This window comes from Antennarius striatus, chromosome 5 (genome assembly GCF_040054535.1).
Source record: "Antennarius striatus isolate MH-2024 chromosome 5, ASM4005453v1, whole genome shotgun sequence".
Classification (NCBI taxonomy): Eukaryota; Metazoa; Chordata; class Actinopteri; order Lophiiformes; family Antennariidae; genus Antennarius; species Antennarius striatus.
The window spans coordinates 1,695,173-1,720,978 of record NC_090780.1 but is presented as its reverse complement, the minus strand read 5'-3'; the positions used below and the strand labels follow the sequence as shown (position 1 = coordinate 1,720,978).

Genomic DNA, 25,806 nt, shown 5'->3' with positions numbered 1-25,806 from the left:
CGAAATGTCAGGAGTGTTAGATTACGAAACGATTATTTTATTTATTATGTGTAGTTTTTATTTCCCATAATTGTTTCTGGTCAGTCTGACGGAATAGAGCTTTAGTATTTAGAGCAGTAATGATATTTAAATGAACTCAAATGGAGATTATAGACGACGACTTTCAAACAATTCAGCTACGATTAACCACTTGGAACCATTTGTGTTCTTATGTTGAGGACTACCTGTATTTGATTGTTGTTGGTTAAGACAAATTTTTAAAAATTACAATATTTTTATGGTATTTACACAAAATAATAATATAGCTGACTGACTAATTATTACTATATATTTTTATTTTGTAAATTTTTCACACATGAAAGTAAAAAAGAAAAATTTTGAGTCAGATATATTCTGTTTTTTATCTGATCATCCTTAATGCGTTGTTGCTATAAAGTGTGTAGGTCCACTATTGGTTGGACTGCTCACCTTCCAAAGGGATCTTTGTCAGCAGGTTGATGTTTGGCGTGACTTCCCCCCCTCTGGAGACCTGAACTGACCACTGAATGGACAGAACACATCTACAAACCAAAGACAGGCAGAAGCTGACGGGGATGAACCACAAACTGTTGTTGGTTTGTTTGTGCATATTTACCCAGGAAGCTCAGGATGATTCAGGGTCATGACCTCTGACCTGCAGCCTCCAGGAAGAGACACAACAGATGGATACTTGTTCTGCAGAAAGAAGACAACAATGACCAGATTTATTGGTGATTTTCCAATAAACTAGGAATTGGAGGAATATGTTATGATGTTCTGTACGTACTTGAAAAACTGTGAACAAATAAAGCTAAAAAGCTATAGGTTTCAATGACGATCCTTGGAATGTGAATAGTACTGACCACACCCCACAGGGTTAATAAGCTGGGACAAGACCAGCCACCTTCTGAACTGAAGAACTCTCTTGGATGAGAGACGAAACATCTTCAAGAACTTTCTCAAAGTCCAGTGGATTGACTTAAACAGCTCTGGATATCGAATTTACATTTAAAAAAAAAATCTCAAACAGGACTTCTGAAAAGATTGTCTGTACATTTTTAACTTGAGCCAATCTTTCAGGTTAGTATTTGTTATTTAATTACGTACATAAAACCACTCAATTCTAGGACCGCTGTTTTCAGCCATTTCCAAAGCTACCTCCATCGACCTACAGGGGGCGCTACAACATCAGTTAACCTGAACATGAGCTACAAACCTACAGGTACATCTGTCCATGAAGACAGCACAAGGCTAAGGCAAGAGGCAACAGAAGAAGACAAATGTATTTCATCCTCACTGAACACACACACACACACACACACACACACACACACACACACACACACACACACACACACACACACACACACACACACACACACACACACACACACACACACACACACACACACATTTTGAGGAAACAGATCGTTAGGGTTGTGTCCAAAAGGAGAGGATGTTTCCAAGTCATTCACCTGAGACATTGGCAACATTGAGTCGATAGATGTTACTGTGGTGGTCTAGGTAATTAGTAATCTGGAGGTGTAGTCTACAGTAATCTGGAGTTGTAGGCCACATTATTCTGGAAGTATAGACTACAGTAATCTGGAATTGTAGGCCACAGTAATCTGGAGGTGTAGGCTACAGTAATCTGGGGGTGTGGGTAACAGTAATCCGGGGGTGCAGGCTATAGTAATCTGGAGGTGTAGGCCACAATAATCTGGAGGTATAGGCTACAGTAATCTGGAGGTGTAGGCTACAGAAGTGAAGTTGGACGTCTACATGATGTTATTAATATGGAGGTCTACACACAAAGGAAGAAAAAAAAGTGTAATTACATTAATAACTTTTTTTAAGTGCACAGACATTCAAAATCAATATGTGCGTCTGATTTGTTCATCCGTTCTCCACCTGAGATAACAAAATTACGAATAAAATACAAGACTATCAAAGTATTTAATATGATTAACCTTTTTTAAATGATTTATACGGAGACGTTTGTTGACGTATAAACAGGCGTATGAACAGGTTGAGTGAGGTCATAGCTTTAATCCAGGTAAAACATGACATCAGCCATATCAGATGAACGTGAGGGGTCATGTTCTACTGTTTTCTTTCCTCAGGGGAGGTTCTGCCTACTTAGCAGGTACAGGAAGTCACGTCTTTGACCGTGTGCAGGTCACGGGCCTCCTGAAGCCTCTCCCAGCTGGCTACAGATGAGAGGTGGGGTACACTCTGGATGAGACACCAGCTCATCGTGGGGTCACAGGAAGGACAAACAATCACGCATAACTATGGTCAATTTTGAATGACCAATTCATGTAAACTGCATGTTTCTGGAAGTGGGAAGACGTGGGACAAACCAGAGAGAACCCACGGAGACAGAACATGCTAACTCCACACGGGAGTGTCGCTCCAGTAATTAATAAATAAACAATTGTTAACTATACTTTTAATAACAGTAAAAGTATAGTTAACACACCACTGTCCTAAACAGGACAGTGGTCAAAATAACTACATGATCAACAGAAAACTATTTTTGATATTTAGAAATTCTATAATTTTTTCAACTTCATACAAAATGGACAGTAAAGATAAACAGTTTTCAAATAAGAATCTTTCAAGTCATTTCAACGTCACTCGACGGTTTGTGTTGAAGGATATAGACGATATCACAAGTTCAAATGCGATTAAAATGTGATGTTTAATAAAATTATCACATGCACAATTTAAGAGTATGTTTAAAATTTCACTGAAATCTGTTTTTTTGAGATGTGGACAGAATTGACTTGTATCAAATGTATGGAAGCTCATGTTTGGACATTTGGTCTTGTGTGACCTCTGCCCTTTAATGTAAACTTCGGCTTTCTGACCACAAAGCAGAATTGTTTGTTTTAAATATTGTTTCAATAAACCTCCTGATTTTGTCTTTTTTATAATCCAACATTGAGATTTCAGGTCTTTGTGTTGACTTTGCTGTCTTCGTCCTGCGGTATGTTGTGTCATACAGGAAGTCAGAAGTTGGACCTGTCTCCCTCTCTCGCTTCATTTCTGTCTCGGCTGCAGAACAAATCCTGACTTTCCTCACAGCTCTATTAGCCGACTCAGCTGTAGTTGACGGCATCTCGCTCTGAAAAACTCTGAGAACAACACACACACATTTCAAGTTCCATCACAGCGACACACAAACCTGTGTGGGGGTTCCTGTGTTACCAGGAGAGGAAAAGAGGGGGTGACGAGTTCAGCCTCAAGTCCTGCAACCACCTTCAAAGGTCTGGTAAAGTAGAGTTCTTGTCTGTCTGTCTGTCCTCAGCTCCACCCCTCTCTGTCATGTGATTTCTATGCAAATGTTTGAGTTCCTGCAGCTAAGCTTTAATAGAAGCTCTCACAAGAAACTAAAAAGTTTCTTATGAGTTCATTGAAATCATCTCACTGGTACTGCTCTGATCTGAAAACTTCAACAAGTTGTTCGGCATTTGAGGAGTTTAAGGAAGTCCACTAAATCAGGTCAACCATCATTTATCTGGTTGGGATCTTTTGCAGAAAGGATAACATTCCTGACAGTTCAGAGGGCTCTCTGATTGGAGTAGAAAAAGTCTCCAAACATACAGAAGTGAGGAGTTTCCCCAAGGGATTCATGAAGTTGTCTCTATCAAGAAGTTAGACTTCCTGCTAGTCAGATCAGGTCTGGGAAATTGGAACAAGCACCTTTTTCTCACATTATAAAATAAGAAATGAATAAAAAAAAAAAGAAAAGTTAATGAATGACAAAAAACGGTACTTAAAGTATCAGACTACTATTTTAGATTTAAATAAGATTTATCTGACTTAAACGTACAGCGTTAAGGGGCATCGAGGACTTGTTGCTTCAGATTGGAACCAACTTCCTGTCCCCTACGCAGTCTGTTAAGAACGTGGAAGGTCCTTTTTGCTTTCTTTCATGTTTCTACGGTAGCCCAAATCAAACAAAACAAACGTTTTATGTCATCTAGTTCACTTAATAGTATTTAATACAGTAGCAATCAGAGATAAACAGCAATGGAAGAGAATTCAGCATAGATCCTGTCCTGGTTTCATGAGACGACAAACAAATTCCGCCTTGGGGTTATTTTTATCCCCTGTTGTTCTCCATCTGAGCCTGCTCATCCAGAAACTGAACTGCTGAATATTTTCCATTTCTCTCCCCTCCCTCTCCTTTCTTTCTTTCCTCTGTTTCAGCTCTGCCTCCATCTGACTTCTGGTCAGCATTAATTTCTGGTTTCCTATTTGCTGGTGCTGAGTTCAGGTGGGAGGGTCTCAGAGCTCGTAGACTGTGTTCAGACACCCAGTTTGTTTCTTCTCATCCACTTCAAGTAAATGAATGATCAACTCATTTAAAATGCTACAGAAATAAGGAGACCCACCTACTCGTCCAAATAGGTCCAACACTACAGCCCAAAACGAACAGCAGCTCGTTTTTTAAACAAACTGAATCCTTTTTTCAATATTGTTAAAAGTCATGAACGATTATAACACACACACACACACACACACACACTGAGTTTTCTTTGTTGTATAGTGCTGAGAACTCTTGACAGCTTGTTAGTCTAATTATCTAACTCCCCTGTGGGGGGCAAGGAAGCAACCCCAGCTATAAAAACATCCTCTTATCAGTTTTCTGTTGGCAGTGTTCGTTGGGATCTAACAGACTGGAGAACAATATTTGTAACACTGATCACACATAACAGTTTAATAGTAATGTTCCTGCTGGTCTGATAATCGGGTCTCATGTTTACAACTTGATCTCTTGTCTTAGTTACAGTCGAATCGAATCAGCTGAGGTGACGCCTTGCAAACGAATCACAGTCAACTATCACACAGACCAGCCATGAATCTCAAAATAATAAAACACCGACTCTTAAAACAGTTAAAGTCCATAAAGTTGACACCCTGGGTAGTCGTCTATACTGTATATCTTTTTTGCACATCTGCTTTCTTAAATATCCACCACATCCTATGGGCGTGTCTTCAGTGTCCTTCTGATGACAGAAGATCCATTATTCACTGTTTCTGTCTGCTCCTAAATGTTTCAGTATGTTGACGACTAAAACCAACAACTGAAAATACCCCAGTGGAATTGTAGTGTGTGAGAATTATCTTTGAGTGTCAAAATAAGCACGTCTACAGTAGATGAACAGTGAATGATGAACATGATCTGGACACCGTGATTTATTCAGGCACGCCCTGACAAATCAGAATCTCCAGTGATTCGTTCCGACCACAACTCCAGTTAGAACACAGAACAAACTCCATGTAGTCCATCAGGGGGAAGACCAGACACAAGGCAAAGTATCAGGTGTGTGAAGGTGTGTGTGTCAGCCTCAGATCATTGGTATAATAATGACAGGACCGTTGTGCATAGACCAGTCATTACAAACACACTCACACACACACACACACACACACACACACAGGGAACCAGCCATTAGGACCCCAGAAGAAACCTATATAAAGTCTAGTCGCAGCAGTAGGAGCTCTTTTGGTCTTTATGGCTGCTGCAGGTAAAAAACATCTCTCTTTAAATTGTGTATATTTCTGAGTATGGAACTATTTGTTCAAATCATTTTCGCTGTTAGATCGCACAATTTATTGTGATTTAAATGTCAAAAAAATGCAAATAATGAGACAAGATAATACTGAGAACAGGAAATGCAAAGAGTTGACAGGAAATGAGGAAATAGAGAAGAGATTGACAGTATATAAAAGTCAGAGTCAGTCAACTAGTGTTTCAGAATATCTGATTTTGAAGCTTGTATACATGGCACCCGAAACTAGTCTGATCTGTTCTGCAGGGATGAGGTGGTGTCTGGTGGTGGCCAGTCTGTGGCTGCTGATGGCCCTAACAGTCCCAGATGCCCAGGCCAGGAACAGACCTCACCAGCAGGACACTGGGATCCGCCGAGGCAAGAGACGGAGGGATGGACATGGTAAAAAATTTGCTTCATAAAAGAAATGTTGACACTATAAGTTACTGTGATATTCAATAGTACGGCATTTGTCTCGGTATTCAATACAGATAGATCCACATGTCTCGTCAGTAGTAGTACATAGACTGAGGGAAGACAGAGTGATGGCCTCACTTCATCCAAACAGAATTAAAAACAATGGTTGTCAGCTCTTACATTTTGTTGGAACAGTATATTGAATAACTATGGAGTGTTGTGTCTTCATGAAGCCTCACGTCAACAATCTTGAACTCATAATGGGGTTGCCAGGTTTGAGGTCTGCCTTGATATCATTTTAAGGTGGTCTGGTTATTATAATTAGTTATGCAAAAACACAACAGCACACACCATGTTAATAAATTACATGCTGCTTCCATTATACTGTATATGATCATGGGTTTGTGTAGAAAATGTATTATACGAGACTCTGTTTTGAATAAAGCTTGAAGAGGTTTTTCCTCTCATCCAAGAGGCTTCTACAGATTGGGACACGTCTCTTCAGATGTGACAAAGCCTCTTGGATGAGAGGGAAAACCTCCTCAAGCTTTTTCTACGAGTCAACATGGGATGTTCCAACAGTTTGTCAGACTGTAAATCTCCACTGATGAAGTTTTTAATGTTTTTGTGTTTTCGATCAAAGCCTCAAAGAAAAGTCAGTAAGTGTACAACAGCCTTACTGCACTTTTATGAACGTGGATAATGCCTTTAAATGTTTCTGGACGGAGTCTGATTCAAACTGAAAAAACCCTGCATGGTTGCAGGGCATACCAGAGTGGGGCGTACTAAACCTCTGAAGGCCAGGCTGGTTCCTGGTCCCAGCATCCCAGTGGAACCTCAAGGACAAGGACAAACACTATTTCTGGAGTCCTACAGGCACCTGCAAGAAGAGCACTCAAGCTACAACGTAATCCCAGGTCAGTCACTAGAAATCCAGCTGTAAAGTGCTAAACTGCAGTAAAATCTTGTTTAGGTCACTGAGATCAACTCCACTCTCTGTCCAGCAAGGTTAGTCAAGGTCAGAGAGTCTAGAAACCCAGTTCTAAGGACCCTAGGAGACTGACGCCAGCAACTCAGTCTGAATCTAGACCACATGTGACCAGAAACTTAGCCTTGTGACACCAATGTTTGAACCTCATGAGAATAGTAACTAAGTTTTGTGCAACATAGTCGCTGATCATTGTGAGACCGATAACCCAGGTTTAAAAAAGGTTAGCAAAGTTTCCGTGAAAGTGAGAGACAGTCCAAAACCTTCTTTTGCCATTTCCCAGTGAAGGATTTGAGTAGTTCGAGTCACCAGTTGATCTTTAACTCACTGGCTGCCAATGATGTATATAAATGTCAATTACATTTTTTCAATGGGGAGGTCAAGTGTAGCGGAACTTGTCAATGCAAATCAGGTTTCTAATCATGGAATTTAGTGTCATGACAACTGATCCAGTTAACGACCCGAGGATGGCGAATCAGAGGAAGACGGAGGAGTTGCAGCAGCCTACGAGGCAGCAAGGCTTATGTCAGTGCGCACCCGCATAGACACGTGTCTATGTATTTGTTTAAGGGTGGGATAGTGTATTTCTAGACCATAAACTCAATACACCTGAATTGAATACCTGAAAACCAAAACAGGACATTTATTCGGCATACAATGTAAGACGACATTGAGGAGACAGCTAAGCCTTCGGGCTTCATCTTATTCTCATAATGAAGCTAGCTGCCTGATGACAAAGCATCTCATTTCCATATCAGCAGATGGGAAAGCCATCTGTTAGATATTAAATCCAAAAAAAAGAGAAGAGGAAAGAGACTCCAGATGACCTTCAAAGCCACATGGATGCCGTCAGGTCTAAGCAACACAATAAACATTAAGTAATTAGAAGGTAAGAGGGACTTGGTGAGACACAGTGGATTCTAATTTCATGTAGTTTAATAGTTTGGCTGTTTTTTCTGCTGTTTGATATGTGAGGAAATGACCCTAACTGAGTGTCATGTAAAAACCAAAAAAAAGTAGACAGTTTACAGGAATTTCAATTTCCAGCTATTGATCGCACTCAACCAATCATTTTCCAATGGTCAAAAAGGACATACTGATTATGTATGTTTCAGACATCTTATGGATACACCTTACAATTTGATTAGATCACATCCAGCATGCAATCTTCTAGATATTGTCTGCATCTGGTAAATACAAACTGACCAATACCAAGGAGTGTATAAATGTTTGCACATATTTTTGCAAAATTTCCACACAATTTGAAAGGTGATTGCATATCAGTCGCCATGCACATCAAATCAGTCCAATCAATCTGAGTTTCTATCGGGGCAGTTCCAGTTCCAGATCTTTGGTGCAACTCAGGCTCCAGAGGGTGGACAGATATTTGTGTATGTTGCCGTGACTGAAATGTAGGCTAAAAACAGAAAAGTGGAGAAATACCAACGACATTCCAGCACATAAAACATTACTCATTTCACCACTTCATCATACTCATCCTTTGCGTAGCACTGTAGACATGATAGAGAGCCAGGACCAACTCCTGGACTGTACCAGCAATTATAACCAAACAAACGAGGCAAAGAACACACAGACTGACATGAACTGCTGGTGTGTCCGTATGGCTAGATTGAAAGTCGACACAGACAAAACAACGCAATATGACAAAATGTAGACACAGCTATATTTAACACGAGAAATCTATGGACCCTGTGTTTGGGTCAATCCTAGTTAATCCAATTTGTATCTTCCGCTTATCCGTAGTTGGGTCGCTGGGGCAGCAGCTTCAACAGGGAGCCCCACACTTCTGTTTCCCCGGCCACATCCACCAACTATGACTGGGGGATCCCAAGGCCTTCTCAGGCCAGTGTTGAGATATATTCCCACCCACCTGGTCCTGGGTCTGCCCCAAGGTCTCCTCCCAGCTGGACGTGCCAGGAACACCTCCCTAGGGAGGCGCCCTGGACGCGTCCGCACCAGATGCCCAAACCACCTCAGCTGACTCCTCTCCACATTAAGGAGCAGCGGCTCTACTCTGAGCCCCTTGCGAATATCAGTGTTTCTCACCCTATCTCTAAGGGAGACACCAGCTATCCGCCTGAGGAAACCCATTTCCGCTGACTGTATCCACGATCTCGTTCTTTCGGTCATGACCCATCGCTCATGACCATAGGTGAGGGTAGGAACGAAGATTGAACGATAGATGGAGAGGTTTTTTTCTCAGCTTAGGTCCCTCTTTGTGGCAACAGTTCGGTAAAGCGACTGCAATACCGCTCCTGCTGCCCCAATTCTCTGTCCAATCTCACACTCTATTGTTACCTTCACTCTTGAACAGGACCCCAAGATACTTAAACTCGTTCACTTGAGGAAGGACCTCCTTTTCCACTCGGAGATGGCAATCCACTGGTTTCCTGCTAAGAACCATGGCCTCGAAACAAGTCTGACTTACTGCCGAGAACTCGAACACAACTCTCACTTTGGGCGTACAGGGATTGGATGGACTTGAGGAGAGGCCCCCTCCCCCCATACTCCTGCAGTACCTCCCACAGTATATCCCTGGGGACCTGATCGTACGCCTTTTACAAGTTCACAAAACACATTGTATACTGGATGGAGATGAAAGTCCCCCGTTACTTGTGGTTAATGAGTTTCAGGACCACTTTTGAAAAACAAAATTCTGCGATATAGCGACCAAGTATTTATCATTTATGGTAATTTAAATGTTTATGAACCCTCCCCACACTGATATTAAACCACCTTCTATCTTTATTACCTTTTCCCACACTCTTATAGACTTGTAACAACCCTGGCGCTTGTGATGGTGGGCAAGGATGAAGCACATGATATTCCTTGTACGGTCTTTATTTGGTGTCCAGCCTTAACAAGGAACTAACTAACAATCTCCCACTCGCACTCTCACTCTCACGCACCCTCCTCAGTCTCGCCAACACATTCAGAACACACACACGTAGGTCAACTCAGGGAAACACACACACAACAGAACAACAGGGGTTATCACAGACTGCTTAAAACACTTTTGTGTCAAAGAATAGTTGCAGGAGGAACTGTTAGTCTCAGAACGCAGTGTACAAATGGATGCTGTCAGCCAATAGCATGTGCGTATGCTATCACGTGACTACCGACAAAAAATCCGCGATGTAGTGAAGCCGAGCATCTTGAAGCGTGAATAAGTGAAGGGTTACTGTACTCCCAAGTCCCCCCAGAATCCCTGCAAGAGTAAAGAGCTGGTCCGTTGTTGCATGACCAGAATGTGATCTACATTGTTCCTCCTCAATCTAAAGTTTGACAATTGGCCAGACCTTCCTTTCAGCACTTTGGAGTAAACTTTCCCAGGGGAGGCTGAGGAGTGCGATGCCTCTGTTGTTGGCACACCCTCTGTTCCTTTTTTTGGTGCCTAAGGCAAACTATTCTTAATATTAACTTATTTAAATATTCTGACAATAAACATGACTATAACCCAAATGATCATTTACTGGAATCACTGTTATTTTTTCATTTTTATTTTTTTAAAAAGCCCTCAATTTTGACAAAATCCTTAGACTAACTTGAAAAGAAAAATGATTGTTATTTTTTATTTGATAATCAACTAGAACCGAGTAGAATACATAATTCCACCATGGCTGAGCAACAATACATGTACTGTATGTTTAGTTTGCCTGTTGTAAACCTAATTCCTCTGTTGCGATGACTTCAAGAGTTTCTTTTGAAATTGGGTACAATTATGACCATTTGTGTTTTTCATTATAATAATACAAGTTAAAAAGAAATTCGGGGATCTGTCATGAATTATTTTTCAATGTTCAATGATCCAAATTTCCACCAAGTTGAGTGGAAATCATTCAATAGCTAATGCGTTATCCTGCTGACTAAACAAACAGGTGTAGATATTATCTTGTTTGAAATAATAGCGGAACAATTACCAAATCATTGTTTCTGAGTAAATGAATCATCCATTTCAATACAAATAAAAACATCAGCCTTGATGCTGCAACACAGTTTGCAGGATATTGTGTTATACAATGAAATCATCCAATTTATGAGACCACAGGGAAAAGAAAAGCTCTAAATGTGCTCCAGCAGCGATGACAGGGTGACAGCCTGACTGCTCACAGTAGAACGATAGCAGACGGTATTTAAGAGAAATATTCTGAGCCTCTTAAATACCCGTGTTTCTATGAATGTAACAAAGAGCATACCATTAGAAAGGATAGATGACAGGCAGGGAGACATACAATAGACACACAGTGCCTCTTCCTGGGTTATCATAGTGGTTTACGACGTTTTCTGCTGACTAACAGCCAGTCACAGTCTAGTCCTGTTTGAGGTCTGATCTTGAAAGGTAATGAGGGAGGAGTGGAAACAATACAAACCTCTACTTTGTCTGGTTCTGATGCAAAAGTACAGTGTTTATATTTGACTCTCTGCACACAGTAATTACTGCACCAGGGTCTGTTGTTGGTAGTACTAAGAACAATGAAAAGGGTCAGCATTTCATGCAAAACATTGCTGCTTTGAATGTGTTAAGCTCTAGACTCACAGACCTTGATTGTCTAAATGGCAAAATATGCTTTAATTTTTAGTTTTACCTCTGCTAAGGAGATTGCGGTTTTGCTAACATTGATTTGTTAACAAGATGCATCTAAGAATGGCTGTTGATGTGGGATAGGGCCCAAAGGACAATTTCTCAAATCAAGTGGTGATTCAGATGTAAACTCACTGCAGTAGGGCTATGAGCTGCCCTTGCAGCCCTACCAGGACACAGTGCCCTGATCCTGAGGAGGGGAGCACCATCATACATGTGGGAGACTGAAGTTTTATGCTGAAGGATGTCTCAATGTTGAATGGCTTATCTTTTTTTTGCCATTATTTGAAATGTAGCCCATCCATTTGTCCCCATAGTTTGACATGCATTTATTGTTATTCTGTCTGTAATTTTCCATAAATGTGAATACACAGCTTTAGAACTGAGACAGGGCAGTGTCATCACCAGTTTCAGAGGAATTGTGTCTTACTTACTGTGTTTACAGGAGAATGGTAATGCTGGCATTTTCAAGTGAATATACTTAAGAACCTGCTTCAAACCATTATATTTTAAAGTGTAAATGAATGGCCAAATCACAACAAAGCCACTTTTTGGTAGACCCACTAATATGAAAATGATGACCAGAATTCAGCAGTTATTTGCCTGTCTAACCACAATTGCAGTAGAGATATGATGACATGAAGACCTACTACAAGAGGGCTTTCACCAGTACAAGTAAACCACGGCTTGCATCATTTCCAGTTACGTCATTTTCGATTATACGTCAATTTAAAACAACAAAAACAAAAAAACAAAACGCAAAAATAACCAGTGACATAAAAATCAAGTTTATGTTATTTTACTCTACGCTTGTCCACCACAAATATTGGAATTTTTTAAAATCACTATTAAGCCCTTAAAAGCACATAATAATCTTGTCACTGTAGAATAAATCAGAATAAAACAAATGTCATTTATTAGCCTGTAGAAACCCCCGTGACCAATAATGAGGAAGAAGGCAGCTAAAGACGAGATGGCAAAGTTTCTTCTGTAGTATATTGAAAAATAAGATTTGTTTGTAAGTTTAAAATATATTTGTATTCACCAAATATTATTGAAATGCGTTCATCAATTAAGTTTAGTACAGAACTGGAAATTGTTATTTTCAGTTTAGCCTGGAGACGAGTTCTTTTAACTTACATCGTTTTTTGACTGACGTCGAGTCTCCTGGAACCAGTTAAAGACGAAAAGCGAGGTTTACCTGTGTGAAATTTGTTTCTACTTTTGGTGTTAATAAATTTGATCAATTAAATCACAATAATCATTTGGGATTGCTCATAATTAATTAATTACACATACTTTTTAGGGGAGTGTGGTGTTGAAATAAAGAATTTCCCGCAACCCCTGAAATAATGATTGTTCTATGGATAACAACAGCTTTTGCTTGATGACATCTCTGCCAAATTTCGTAAAGTTCATAATGAGACCCAGAACTGGAGTATTATCACATGGTGACAACGTTATGTATTGAAATTTGGTTTTAAGTGAAGTCTATATTGGAGTTGATAATAAAACCTTTAAAGTTACGGCGAATCCCAGGTAGGCAATATATACATTTATGCCATTAAAGAATGCAGAGCAGATTGGTGTTATCACTGAGGCAATTGTCTTTCGTGTGGGTCTGACCCACTCTGTGAAAGGTTGACAGTGTTCGGTGTCCAGTCAGAAACTAGATGGTTGTTTCAATTTGTGTTCTTCCTTGTTCCATCCTGAGGATGATACCTTTGGCATGATGGATACATATTCTGGTTTTATATAATGATAATTGTGACATTCCTCTGCACATTTCCAGGGGACAGGATGGTTCGGAAAGTTTGTTACCGTGGCAGTAAACAGGAATAGGAATGGAATGGGAGCAAACAGAGTGTGTTTGTCATTCTGGGGAATCTGGTTTCTCCCACAGCTGTGAGCTCTATTGAAGGCGACACTTCAAACCCCAGTCTGTAGAAAGTCAGATCATTACTTCTACACATGCACACAACACACACTTTCCATAAACGTCCAGCCGGAGGCTTTAAAAGTGAAAACTGCCTGTCACAACATGGATGCTTCATTCCGTTCATTTTTAGGGCATAGTTAATTTCAGATAGAATTATGGGATTAAACTGATGTTGTCGAGGTGGTGGTTTGATTAATCTGAACACCACACTACACACATTAAAGTGCACATGTTACAATAGATAAATGAAGTGAAACAGATTCACATTTAAACTGATAACTGCACGGATAACTGTTAACCCTTCCCACAGATCTTGAATGACCAGACTGACTGAAATATGTCTATTATTTCAGGTAAGCAGGGCCAATGCCGTTACCAGGGCCTGACCATGTTCGACCAGGCCGTCTGGTCTCCTACGCCGTGTTTGACTTGTCTGTGTACCGGAGGGCGGGTGGTTTGTGACGAGATCGTCTGTCCCACACTGCACTGTCATGTCCCCTCCACCCCACCGGGGGAGTGCTGCCCCGTCTGCATGGAGTCAGGTAGAAACACATTGTGTGGCCTTGCCATGTCGCAACACCATGGGACAACAGAGACGAGCAACGTCTTTAGAGGGTTTCATTCAACACATAAAAAGTGATCTTTCAGTTGCTGACTTCAGGTAAAAGCTCTCAGCTTTCCATTGGTACAAACAGGATATTCTGTTAATATATTCTGTATATAAGTTTGCAATAGATCTCAGTCATTCCTGGTTGTCATTTGTTTGGTTGTGCTCAATTAATTTAACTTATTTGCTCTTTAGAACTCAATCCTACATCTGTTTGTAGGGAGATTAGATAGCTGAGAGTTAGCCTTCAGTTCATACTGACAATGTCTTTGTGCTGCTGTCAACCTCCACTTACTTAGTCTGTACATCAGATCAATGACCAAAATAAAGCAGAGAGGAGCGTTGGCACAAGAAGCTTTGTAGAGAAAATATTAAATTTAAGTAGGCAACACTGAGTTATGTCAATATTGCATTAAATGTATTGAATTTGTTTCTTTATTTTTACCCAAGAATGACTGGGAGGTGATGAGGATGACTCCTGAGTGTCCTACAATAAACCTTGAATTTAAATAACTCAATGAACACATATCTGCACTTTTGGTCAAGAAAAACAAAGCTCAGGAACAGATTGCAGGAAGAGCACTTGAGGGCCTGATGATGATGATGGTGATTTCTATATGGTACTGCTGTGGCAATATTTAACCCTACTAGGGTGCCTTGTGAATTTGTTGTCAAATCAATACTAATGTGTAGTGAAACAGTGACCAATGCACATGGGTAGGTACCCCCCCGGACCTGAACAAGAGTCTTGGGGAAACACTGTTTTTTGTATTTGTAAAATGTGAACTGTTCATATGGTGTGCTGTCTGATATATGCATGGAGTTAACCCAAACTTAACACTAAAAGCTGTTCTATAATCACAAGAGATGTGTTTAACACTGAGGCTCTGGGAGACAAAGTGTCAGGAGAAACCTTGAACGTTTATGCTGCTTTACCAGCTGGAACCACGCACAAATAAAGTGAGACAGCTCATTGAAAAAATTAAGCATTCCATGATATCTGCTCACAAATGTCACTCCAACAGGACACAACCAGTGGTTTTCACTGGTTATGTCACTACCAGATAGATATCTCACTTCAGACATGCTCTTATGGCTATAATACAGCTTTGCATTCTAGAGGGGCTAAAGCTGGTCTATGAGAATCACGTGTAAATTACTAACAGGTGTGAACAGAAAAAGACCACATCTACCAGAGCGTGTCGATGCACACTGGCAGATATGAAGACAAGACCAATGCTTGTCCATAACAGTACTCTACTCTTTTTGTTTGGATGTGTCTGGGTTTCAGTTGGTCTAGAAACTAACATAGTTTGTCTTTGTCTGTCCACCTCCTCTCTTTCTGTCCTCAACAATTTTCATCTCCATCTCCTCTAGCTTTCTTTTTTCTATCCTTTCCTCCTTCTGTCCCTTGCTTCTGTCTCTCTTCTCTATTCTTTCTTGCTTTTATTTCAATTCCTTTCTGTCACTTTGCTCCTCTCTCTTCATCTCTCGCTGTGGCACCATCTTACACGCACCTCAGATCCTGATCTAAGCATTGAACTTTCTGGTGACTCCCCAGCTCCCAATGAGCACAACGAGCATGTGGCTCCACTAACCAACGAGGAGATCCAGCAAATCCTCTGGCAAGAGGAAGAGGAGCGTCGCAGACAGGAGCGCCTGAGGAAGAAGGATGAAGCAAGGAAAAAGAGGAGGAAACAGAGGAAGGAGCAGGCAGAAAGACAGAGGAAAATTGTGGAGGAGAGGAGGAGGGAAGAAGAAGAGGCACTAAGAATGCAGATGGAGAAAGAGGAGGAAGAGTGGAGGACGCAGATGGAGGAGATGGCAAGAAAGAGACAGGAGGAGGAAGACCGAAGGCAGAAGAAGGAAGCAGAGAGAGAAGAGAGGGAGAATGAGAGGAAGCTAGAAAAGGAAAGGAGGCAGGAGAGACTGAGAGAAGAATTATTGGCTTTGGTAGAGGAGGAGGAGCGGGAACGGGAGGAAGAAGTGTGGCTGAGGGGAGATGTGTTTCAGATGCCAGACCCTGACGAACCTGAGGAACCAGAGACACCAACACTCTTCCCTATTCCAATCCCTACACCTCCCACTGCAGAAGAGGATGAGCTGAAGGAGACAGAAGCAGTGGAAGAGGAGGAAGAAGAGGAGGACATAGCGCGGGTGAACAGAAGAGGCCTCCCTTTAGGATGCAACATCTCTGATGTAACTGTAACGTGTGACAATGCAAAACTAATCTACTTTCCTCCGCTGGCCATACCTGAACTCAAATCTCTGAGTCTGGAGGGTAAGTCCATGCCACGATGAGGAGAGGGCGGAGCCAGTAAAGCATTAGACACCGCCACACATCACACACACACACACACACACACACCATGTATGTAACCATTAGTCTCTGGGGTTTAATCCAAGGTCAAAACTGACAAAAAGTCAAAGTTCAGATGAAATCTGCGCTTATGATTGTTATTACATGTTAGACAAATTTTACTTAAATGAAGGGAAATGACAGCATTTTTATCAACAACCCTTAAAAAGATCAACACCTGTTGGAAAGCAAGTCTACATACAGACCACTAAAGTAAAACAACCCATTCTCGCTAGTGTATACTCAAGCAATGCACCCCTTCTGAATCAGAACACGACTGATCCTTATATCGATGTTAAGATGAGTGAAAATTGAGCACAAATCTAAATCAAATCAATTAATTCTTCCATTGCAAAGGATATTTTGAAATGGAACAGATGGCATTCTTTAGTAACTACTGTGGAGAAGACGAGTTTGCTTTATTTGGGAGGTGACGGTAAATGATTAGGTCATGTTCAGTCTACCAAAAATCTCCATAAAAATTTGTTTTTTCTCAACAAAAACTTCATTGAGTTTAATTAACCTTTGAATTGTTGATTGGTTTGACCTTTTGCACTTCAGTCATCATTTTAAAGTTCCTGTGGGGAAGACTTGTGGTCTCATTTATCCCCTATATCACCGATCTCCTTCATAGAATTTAGCACTCGTGCATCTTTTTTTGCACCATTATTCTTTATTTAGCACTGTTTTCACTTTTAACACTTATTTTCAATTTGGTACATGCTCCTCTCGTGGGATAAAACAGTATAAAGTGAAGTGAAAGTGGTTAGAAATGTTGCCTTTGTATGCAGTGGTCTATATTACTACTGTAAATTACAACAGAGAACCTGTTGAACTGGTTCAGAGTGAAGATGACTTGATCTATTAGATCATGATGATCCCAACAGGTAATCATTAGTTTATTCAATAAATACTGGCTATAATTAAAAACTATAGAGGATCTTTCTTCAGTGTACAATCTACAAGAACGTTCAAAGCAAAATAAAATAAAAATTAAACAACGTAGGCTTTCAACATTTATTTGGAATCTTCAAAAAACTGGACCCCAATCCTGTAGGACAAATGAAGAAAAAATAAATGAAACAAATGGACTGCACAAATGAAAAAAACACTGACTCCAATTTGTGACCAAGTTTATTTTTAAATATGGAAACTTAGCCAAACGTAATTGGCCTCAGCTTTTCTGCTATACAGGTAATAACATCAGCAGAATCCCAGCTGAAGCCTTCAACGGCATTCCCAACCTGGAATGGATCAACCTGAAGAAAAACAAACTCACCTCTGCTGGGATTGATGCTAATGCCTTCCAAGTAAGACATTAAGGACAATTTTTCTCCATTAAAATAATTATTATTTTAGTGAGGTATGTAAAATGGACATATTTCTCATTTAATGTAATCAAACAGAAAGACAGGACATATGGGAATCTATTTCACATGTGTCTATGTGACCTAGAAATTTCACACAGGCTAATAAAAGTAAAAAATAAAATCTACAGGAATTAGCATCATATTTTTTTAATACGTTTGAAGATTATTGTTTTACCTAAAAATTGTATTTTAACATAACGTACATATGGACGCATAAATCTGGAATCAACTGCTATGTAATGAAAGTGGTCCAACAATGTTGCGCCTATCACCATTACATACTTCTCAATATCACTCGTAGTTGTGTGTGTGTGTGTGTGTGTGTGTGTGTGTGTGTGTGTGTGTGTGTGTGTGTGTGTGTGCGTGCGTGGTCAGGGGCTGAAGATGCTAAGGCGTCTTTATTTGGACGGGAACCTTCTGGAGGTTGTACCCTCTGAACTTCCTCCGACTCTGCAGGAGCTGAAGATAAGTGAGAACAGGCTGGAAAGAATCGATAAAAACAGCTTCCGAGGTACCACTGTAGTGTCACATGAACCTCTCGCTGATAGAATATACACTGCTATCCGCCAGTCATTTGCATTCAACAATGAATATCTGTCCTGACTGTTCTCGTCACTTTTAGTAGCAGCTATGCTCATCTATTTTATATCTCAAAGATCTGAGTAACCTGGTGATTCTGGAGTTGGAGGGAAATCTGCTGAGTGAAGGGAATGTAGACCCTATGGCCTTTGCACCCCTCATCCAGCTCTCCTATCTCCGTTTGGGGAGAAACCACTTCCGCATCATACCACAAGGCCTTCCCAAATCACTGCTGGTATGAAGTAACATTACGTCTCTGGCTCTTACCTCATCCTCAAATGAGACTGAGGTAAGAGTGTCTAAACCTCCGTCTATCTGTTTGTCCCAGTTGGAATTATACCTCCTGGTTGACCAAAAAGACTTGCGATGACTGCACACTCTTTTCAAGTGTGAAACATCTGACGTTAACATGTTACTAGTCCTGATATTCATTCTGCCTCCAATCTAAAAAGTCTGGGACTTGTTAACACAACCGTTTATTGACAATCTTGTGACACAAATCATTACAATTTTTGGGTTCTACTATGAATCAGACACTAAATTCCTGTGATAGCCCACCAATTAAACATATTTCCTTCTGACTCAGATAATGTCCAAGGCTTGACTTTATTTCTGCTTTTCCTGTTCAGGAGCTGTACTTGGAGAACAACCTGATTGAGGAAATTTCAGAGATAGTTTTCAATCAGACTCAAAGTCTGAATGTGGTTTCTTTGAGACACAACAGATTGGATGAGACCAGGATCGCACCTATGGCCTGGATCGACCACAGGTATAGGAAGAAAACTGGCAACTAACAAACCTTGATTTACCAGCATTGGATCACAGTAATTTATTGACAATAAATTAACGTGATCCAATGCTGGAAAATGCTTGCAGCTGTTTTAGAGATCCACTCTGAAAATAAACTTCTGCTTGACATACTGGACATCTGCTGCCAAACCACACAGATGTATCAACGTGGCTGTTGTTAGAATCCTCTCCGTGATAGCATGTCCTTCATGATCAGGAATGGGTCTTCATCACTGGTGTTTTCCGTGTTTTGACACTAAGATGTCCTTAAGGGGACTTTGTGATCTGTGACTGTTCAAAATTCTTTGATGACAAAAATTATTAGTTAAACATAAACTATTTTTCCCTGTTTCTTCAAAAAAAGACTTCATGTTTTGGAAAGCCAGACAGTTATGTCATCTCAGTTATTTGACAAATTCTTTTCTCTGCTGCTCTCCAGAAATCTAGAGTCCATCGATCTTTCATATAATCACCTTCACCTGGTTCCGTCATACCTTCCAAGGTCTCTGGTCCATTTAGTGCTCGTTGGAAACCGCATCGAAAGGATACCTGGTCAGTGGAAAGTTTTCAAATCTCACAGATGGGGTGGGGATGGAGGGGGTTACAGGAACTTATGGCACAGTGAACGAACACCATAGACATTCTTGTGAGAAATTCACGAGCCTTTGTCAGTCTACCAGGATACTCTGTTCCATGTAAATGTAAAATTTAATATCAACTGTGTCATTCTTGTCTCCACGATCACTTGTTCAACTACCATCAAATGGCAAAACAACCTATATTTTCTATAGATAACAATGATAAAATAATCAAAATAATCTCCATGTGTAGCCCTAATGCATGTACCGTATAAAAATTCACCTATGCTTTCCTCCAAACAACTCTGCAGGATTTGTTTTTGCCCACATGTACCCTGGTTTAGAATACCTCTACCTCTCCTACAACAAACTGGATGGAGAAGGAATCGAGTCGGAATCATTTTTTGGCGTTCATAACTCCATGGTGGAACTATGTCTGGACCACAACCAGCTGATAACTGTACCATCTGGCATCAATGAGATGACCAGCTTACACTTCCTCAGACTCAACAATAACAAGATCAGGTATGAAGAGATCACCCACAAATATCCATCGATTAGGGGGAAGGTTTCTTAAAATGATTGCAACCTGATTCCTCTTTGCAAAAATTCCTACGATCTCTTTTTCTCATAAGTAACAACTATGACAGGATTGCAGGAGTCCCAACGCCGCGCTGTCATGAGAGTCGTGAGCTCAACATAGCACATTCAATTTCAAACATAAGGAAATGTTACCATGACTCCGCTCAAATATATCTTGTAAACATTGAGCTGAAAAGCTCATCGTTGTCAAGATGAAACATTTCTGATAAACCAGATTAGCTAAAACAGAATACAGTAATCCCTTGCTTATTTGCGCTTCAAAATGCTCGGCTTTACTACATTGCGGATTTTTAGTAGGTACAGTAGTCACATGATACCATACGCGCATGCTATTGGCTGACAGCATCCAGAAGTGCGCTGCCTTCCGAGACTCACGGAATACAGATAAAGGTAATACGGATAGAAGGTGGTTTAATATCAGTAAACAATAAAATAAACAGTTTGTCGCTATATCGCAAAATTTCGTTTTTCATGGGTGGTCCTGGAACTCATTAACTGCGAGTAACGAGGCATTATTGTCCCTTATTACGGGGCGGCACTGACTCAGTGGTAGAGCGGGTCGTCCTATGTTCCGAAGATCGGCGGTTCGATTCCCGGTCCCACCCAGCAACCCGGAGTGTGAGCCGACAGTGGGAGGTGTCACACAGGGTTCTGTACACACTAACATGTATGCATGCGTTTGATTTGAGGATTTACTAACTAGATTGTGCTCTCTTAATTTCCTTTCAGGGATTAGACTAGCATACAAAAAATAAATAAAAATTAGCTAACATCATTAGCTAATAAGAAATAATTCATCATGCTCCAACACGTTTATGAAGTGTATCTTAGAGGGGTTGTCACAAATGTCAATAACAACACAAGTCCCAACATTGATTGAAAGACTTGGAAGGAACAGATATGTAGATGGTTCTCAAAAATACTATTATCTACAACATTAACATTCAGAATTTTTAAAAGACAAACTAAAATATGTCAGATCTGACACCTTATCACTACATAAAGTAAAACAGCAGAATATTTCATTTCAAACATAAGAGTGTTTTTGTGTAGCATCCTCTTGGCCAGGGGTTGGGAACTTTTTTGGCTGAGAGAACCAGAAAAACCACATATTTTTAAATGTAATTCTGTGAGAGCCATACAAAATGTGTAGTAGTGGATAAAAAAGGGGCGCATTTTATGTTATACCAACACTTTTAAAATATAACAAATCTCTGAATTCCATTTAATAACATTTTTATGCTGTTCCTAATCAATAATGAGTGTTTTTTTTTACCATTAATGCGACTTCTGTATGGTTTGCTGATGGCTTTTTTGACTGGTTGATAGGTGGTGAGGTTAAGCTTCATGCAGGCGTTGAGACTTCCATCCGTTAAACGTGATCATAATGTTCTTTAGATGTGAGAGAGACTTATCACATGCATACATAGAGCTAAACATCAGTACAGCAATACTCCCACGTTGCAGTGTGTGTTATGCGACAGGAAGCGCGTTCCAAGTTTTAACAATCAGCTGGTCTGCAGGGTGAAGTTTTTTCATTTCTCCCCATTTGTGTTTGCTCGCCAACTCTGTTTGCTGTTGTGCAAGTCTCTCATCTTCATTCAGTGACTTCAACTTATTCACCCATATGTCTGAGGCCTCCAGGTCGCAAGCTTGTAGCTCAAAATCTCTGACCGAGACATTGGAGATGTAACTTGAGTCAGCATTGTCCACTGCACACTGGTGTGGATGGGTGATGAACTTAGAAGACAAGTGCACTTGCGAAATTCTCCAAAGCATGCTTTGAATGACAGTAGGACATTAGATGTGAAGCCTGCTGGCTGCTGAAGATCAAGATGTTGAGCAGGTCCACTTGCATGCATCTTTAAACTCTCCCAGTTTTTCAAAGTGTATTTAACGACTTGTTTCAATGTCAGCGATGAAGAGTTTTAGCTTGTTTTCAAATGCAAACACTACTTGTTGGAGGGATAAGATTGTATTTCCAACGCCTTGCATTTTCACATTGAGCTGGTTTAGATGTTCAGTCATGTCTGCGAGATAGTAGAACTTCAGCAGCCAATCAGTGTTAGCTAACTAAAGACATTTCTCAATTCAAGGAAAGTCCGGATTTCACTCAGACAAGCCACAAAACAGCTGAGCACAGTCCCTCTTGACAACCATAATTGATAACCTCTTAGCAAACCCAATGACGGACCTGAATAAATCCTCCCCTCTTGTTGTCCCTTTCATAGGCAAGACTTTCCTCATGTAGAGTGTCACCGACAACATACCTTGCAATCACGCTGAACTGGGATAAATTGCTTACATCTGTCTACTCATCCAAAGCAAGAAAAAAAAACAGTGCCGCTTTTATGTCGTTCACTTGCGTTGCCTCAATTTGATTTGACATCATGATGGTACGATCGGAAACAGCTCTTGCCGACAGAAGCATGTCTTTTATCCGTTTAATTATCTTGCTGTTATCTGGAAAGTATAGTCAAAAAGTTCATTGGCAGCACCAAGCATGATGTTTTGGCATAGTCGTAATCTGTGAATGCCTTTCTGATTCTCACAATTGCTAAAGCGCCAGAAAAGCTAGCGGAATTATAGTCACCTTGTTGGGTCCAAACACGGAGCTGCTGCTGTCTAACTTGCACTCTTGATAGTAACTCTTGACATGCTTTCTTCCTGCTGTCCCCCGCAGGATATCTCCATGCAAATGTAGAATGGTGTAAGTGCCGCTCTATATTTGACCGTTTCATAGATGCAATTTTATCATTACATATTAGACATACTGCAGATCCTGCTCTCTCAACAAAGGCAAATTCCTCTGTCCATCCCTGTTCAAAACTACGATACTCCTCGTCTTTTTTTCTGTTAGCCATCTTCTTAAAAGGGTTTCTCAAATTAGCTCAATGTCAACGTGATTAAAACGAGGGAATTTCCTGATTTTACGATAAGCTGTTTTGCAGACCCTTTTGCGCATGCGCACATCGGTTGCCACTTTCGACAGCAAAATACGGCACCAGTTAAGCATGGTTTGAGTTCTTGAACAAAAATAGACCTGACATCAATTGGTATTTGTCCCATTTCCGAGTGAGCCATATGTAAACCAGACTTCTCCTTTTTCCTGCCTCATAGGGAACTGGCTTTGTAGTAGAAGAGTTTTGTTTGGTTTTGTTTGTTGCTTTAGTAGAAACTTGACTAGACAGAATACCCAATCTAAAAACATCTAGACAATCGTGACATATAATACATTGAATGATTACGGTAATTACTGGAGAAAAAAATACTGCATGAGATAACTAAGAGCATATATAAATGCTTTTTAATGTGGGGAGTTAGAGCAGTGTCCACTCACCAGAGTTGGTCCCACTTCACACAGTTGACTTACAGATGTAACCTTGAGCAAGATATGAAACCCATTTTGCTCCCTGGGCACCACAAGAGTTGCACATTGCTCCTCAGGGATTGGTCAAAGTAGAGAAGAGATTTCTATTTCTAATCTATACAATTTATACATATATGTGACAATTAAGCGCCTTCTTTTAATAACTGTCTTCTAGGAGCATCGATGACGAAAGTATCTGTGACTTGAACCGAAGTGGAGAACCCACTCTGGAGACACTGAGGCTCGAAAACAACTACATCGACCCACAGAAGATATCACCAACGGCCTTTTCCTGTGCTCGTTCCTCTTCAAGTGTGATTTTAAGACCTCAAAATACCAAGTGACCCGATTTTACTCTAAATAAACAATAAAAGACACTTGTTTAAACCATTAGAAACACAAGAGCAAAGGATTGTTTTCTAATGGAAAAACCACAGACACATTTTTCCTTAGTGACATGCTGTATTGAAATATCCTTTCATTTGCTTGACATACATTAAAAAAATAAGACAAGATAAAATACAGAAAAAAAGTGAATGTACTAGCCTGGACTGAACCCTTCAAAGCCTCATAAAAAAATTCTTTTTCTGTTGCTGCACCACATTGTGTTAAGTCTTTTAAGTTGTTTTGTAAATTAATTACGAAAAACTGTTAAGATGGAAAAATGGATTCAAACCAACATGTCTTATTTAGGAAACTGTTCTACAAAGAAAACAAGGCAGTCAGAGACTATCACATGACTTATCTTAACCTACTATCAGAGTAGGTCAGGGTACCCTGAAAGTAGTATCTGACAAGTGCATAGCTTTAAACTTTCAGGGTAGGTCAAAGCTATGCACTAGCTTTGACCATAGATCAATGCTAGAGCATACGTAGATCAAAGCACTAGCTTTGATCTATGGTCTTACACTGGCCTTCTCCCTCAGATTTCTATCTTATCCGCTTCCTGAGTGTACAAAAGTTGAAATATAGCCTTGACCTAGTTTTCTCAAGGTCAAGGTCATTATCTAATTTTAATCCCCTTTGCTGCCCGAGTAATTTGCTTTTTGTTTCATCTTTCTATCTGCAATGGTTACGAAGATATTTGGTGCATATACTAACTGACGAATGAACGGACAAACACACCAACATTGACAATTACATCACCTCTTTGAAGCGGGAAGTAATAATTCCAACGACATCCACAGTAAACAATTCTAATATAGAAATGGAAGGAATTCTATTAAGTGAGACCACAAGCCAAATGCCTTATTTTTTAACAACCTCAAAGCCATCTTTTTCCACTTCTCAGTTCAGTGTTCCAATTCCCGCTTTTGCTCTCAGAAGGGAAGCACTTCTAGAGTGTTGAAGGTTTAGACCAAAGTAATGGATTAGGATAAGGCCCGTTCCAGTTTAGGGTTAATCTCCTGAAAATACAAAGGAAAATATAATCTCTTGTGCCCATACTTCCATCTTTCCCATTCTTTCCTTGCACTTAACCAGACAAAAACCAGACAGCAAATGCCTCTTGTACAGTTAAACTAGATTAAGTCTTGACCGAAAAAATGACTTTCACCATTTTAGAATTTTATTTATATAGCAGTGTCAGATTTTACCTGATCACAGTCTTGAAACACTAAAAACAACTATTAGGTAAAAATAATGTTAACACTTCAGAAACAACTTCTGTGAGAAACTTCCACGAGCATGAACGACCTCAGATTTTCCTAAACCTCAGATGAGAGGAACGACTGGATCCGGAAGTATTTTCCTTATTTCATTTTCCCGTCACAAAGTTGTCTTTTTTTTTTACATGCTCAATATTCCCCAATGTTGAAAATATGACATGCCTGTCCTATAAATGTAGGATTATGTATCGGTGAGTGAACATCAGCTACGATCGTGAGTGAAAAAAAGATTTCTGCAGCTTGAGACAATACAACTTGAAAGTGCACTTACAGTATGACGCTCTTACAACTTTACATATAATGAAGTAGAAGTACAGCTTTCCCCCACAAATTGATTTTCCTGTTTTTTCACTAC

The 25,806-nt window shown here is 40.2% G+C and overlaps 2 protein-coding genes across 5 annotated transcripts in view; one reads left to right on the top strand and one right to left on the bottom strand.

The window, feature by feature from the left end:
• The window catches only part of cenpp (centromere protein P), a 90,630-nt gene that overhangs the window by 2,152 nt on the left and 62,672 nt on the right, over positions 1 to 25,806 (bottom strand). For both annotated transcript variants that reach the window (XM_068314813.1, XM_068314814.1), the window contains exons 7-8: positions 635 to 714; positions 469 to 560 (exon numbers count right to left, since the gene is read on the bottom strand). In XM_068314813.1, the coding sequence (XP_068170914.1) occupies positions 469 to 560; positions 635 to 714 (172 nt within the window). The remainder of the gene's footprint in view (positions 1 to 468; positions 561 to 634; positions 715 to 25,806) is intronic.
• Positions 3,067 to 24,385, top strand: ecm2 (extracellular matrix protein 2, female organ and adipocyte specific). 3 transcript variants are annotated; one of them, XM_068314805.1, is made up of 12 exons: positions 3,067 to 3,290; positions 5,850 to 5,984; positions 6,764 to 6,916; positions 13,883 to 14,071; positions 15,659 to 16,417; positions 17,690 to 17,805; positions 18,241 to 18,376; positions 18,522 to 18,679; positions 19,074 to 19,213; positions 19,673 to 19,785; positions 20,123 to 20,336; positions 23,960 to 24,385. In XM_068314805.1, the coding sequence occupies exons 2-12, from the start codon at positions 5,852 to 5,854 to the stop codon at positions 24,126 to 24,128; spliced, it is 2,280 nt and encodes a 759-aa protein (XP_068170906.1). In that variant the 5' UTR covers positions 3,067 to 3,290; positions 5,850 to 5,851; the 3' UTR covers positions 24,129 to 24,385. The 3 variants fall into 3 exon arrangements, with proteins under 3 accessions (XP_068170906.1, XP_068170908.1, XP_068170909.1); XM_068314807.1 differs by having other exon boundaries at positions 3,067 to 3,295; XM_068314808.1 differs by lacking the exon at positions 13,883 to 14,071.

Coding starts and splice junctions, on each gene's coding strand:
- ecm2 (XM_068314805.1), top strand. CDS start 5,852: ATGAGGTGGTGTCTGGTGGTGGCCAGTCTGTGGCTGCTGATGGCCCTA. Junction 6,917..13,882: donor AAGCTACAACGTAATCCCAG/GTCAGTCACTAG, acceptor CTATTATTTCAG/GTAAGCAGGGCCAATGCCGT. Junction 18,377..18,521: donor CGATAAAAACAGCTTCCGAG/GTACCACTGTAG, acceptor TATATCTCAAAG/ATCTGAGTAACCTGGTGATT.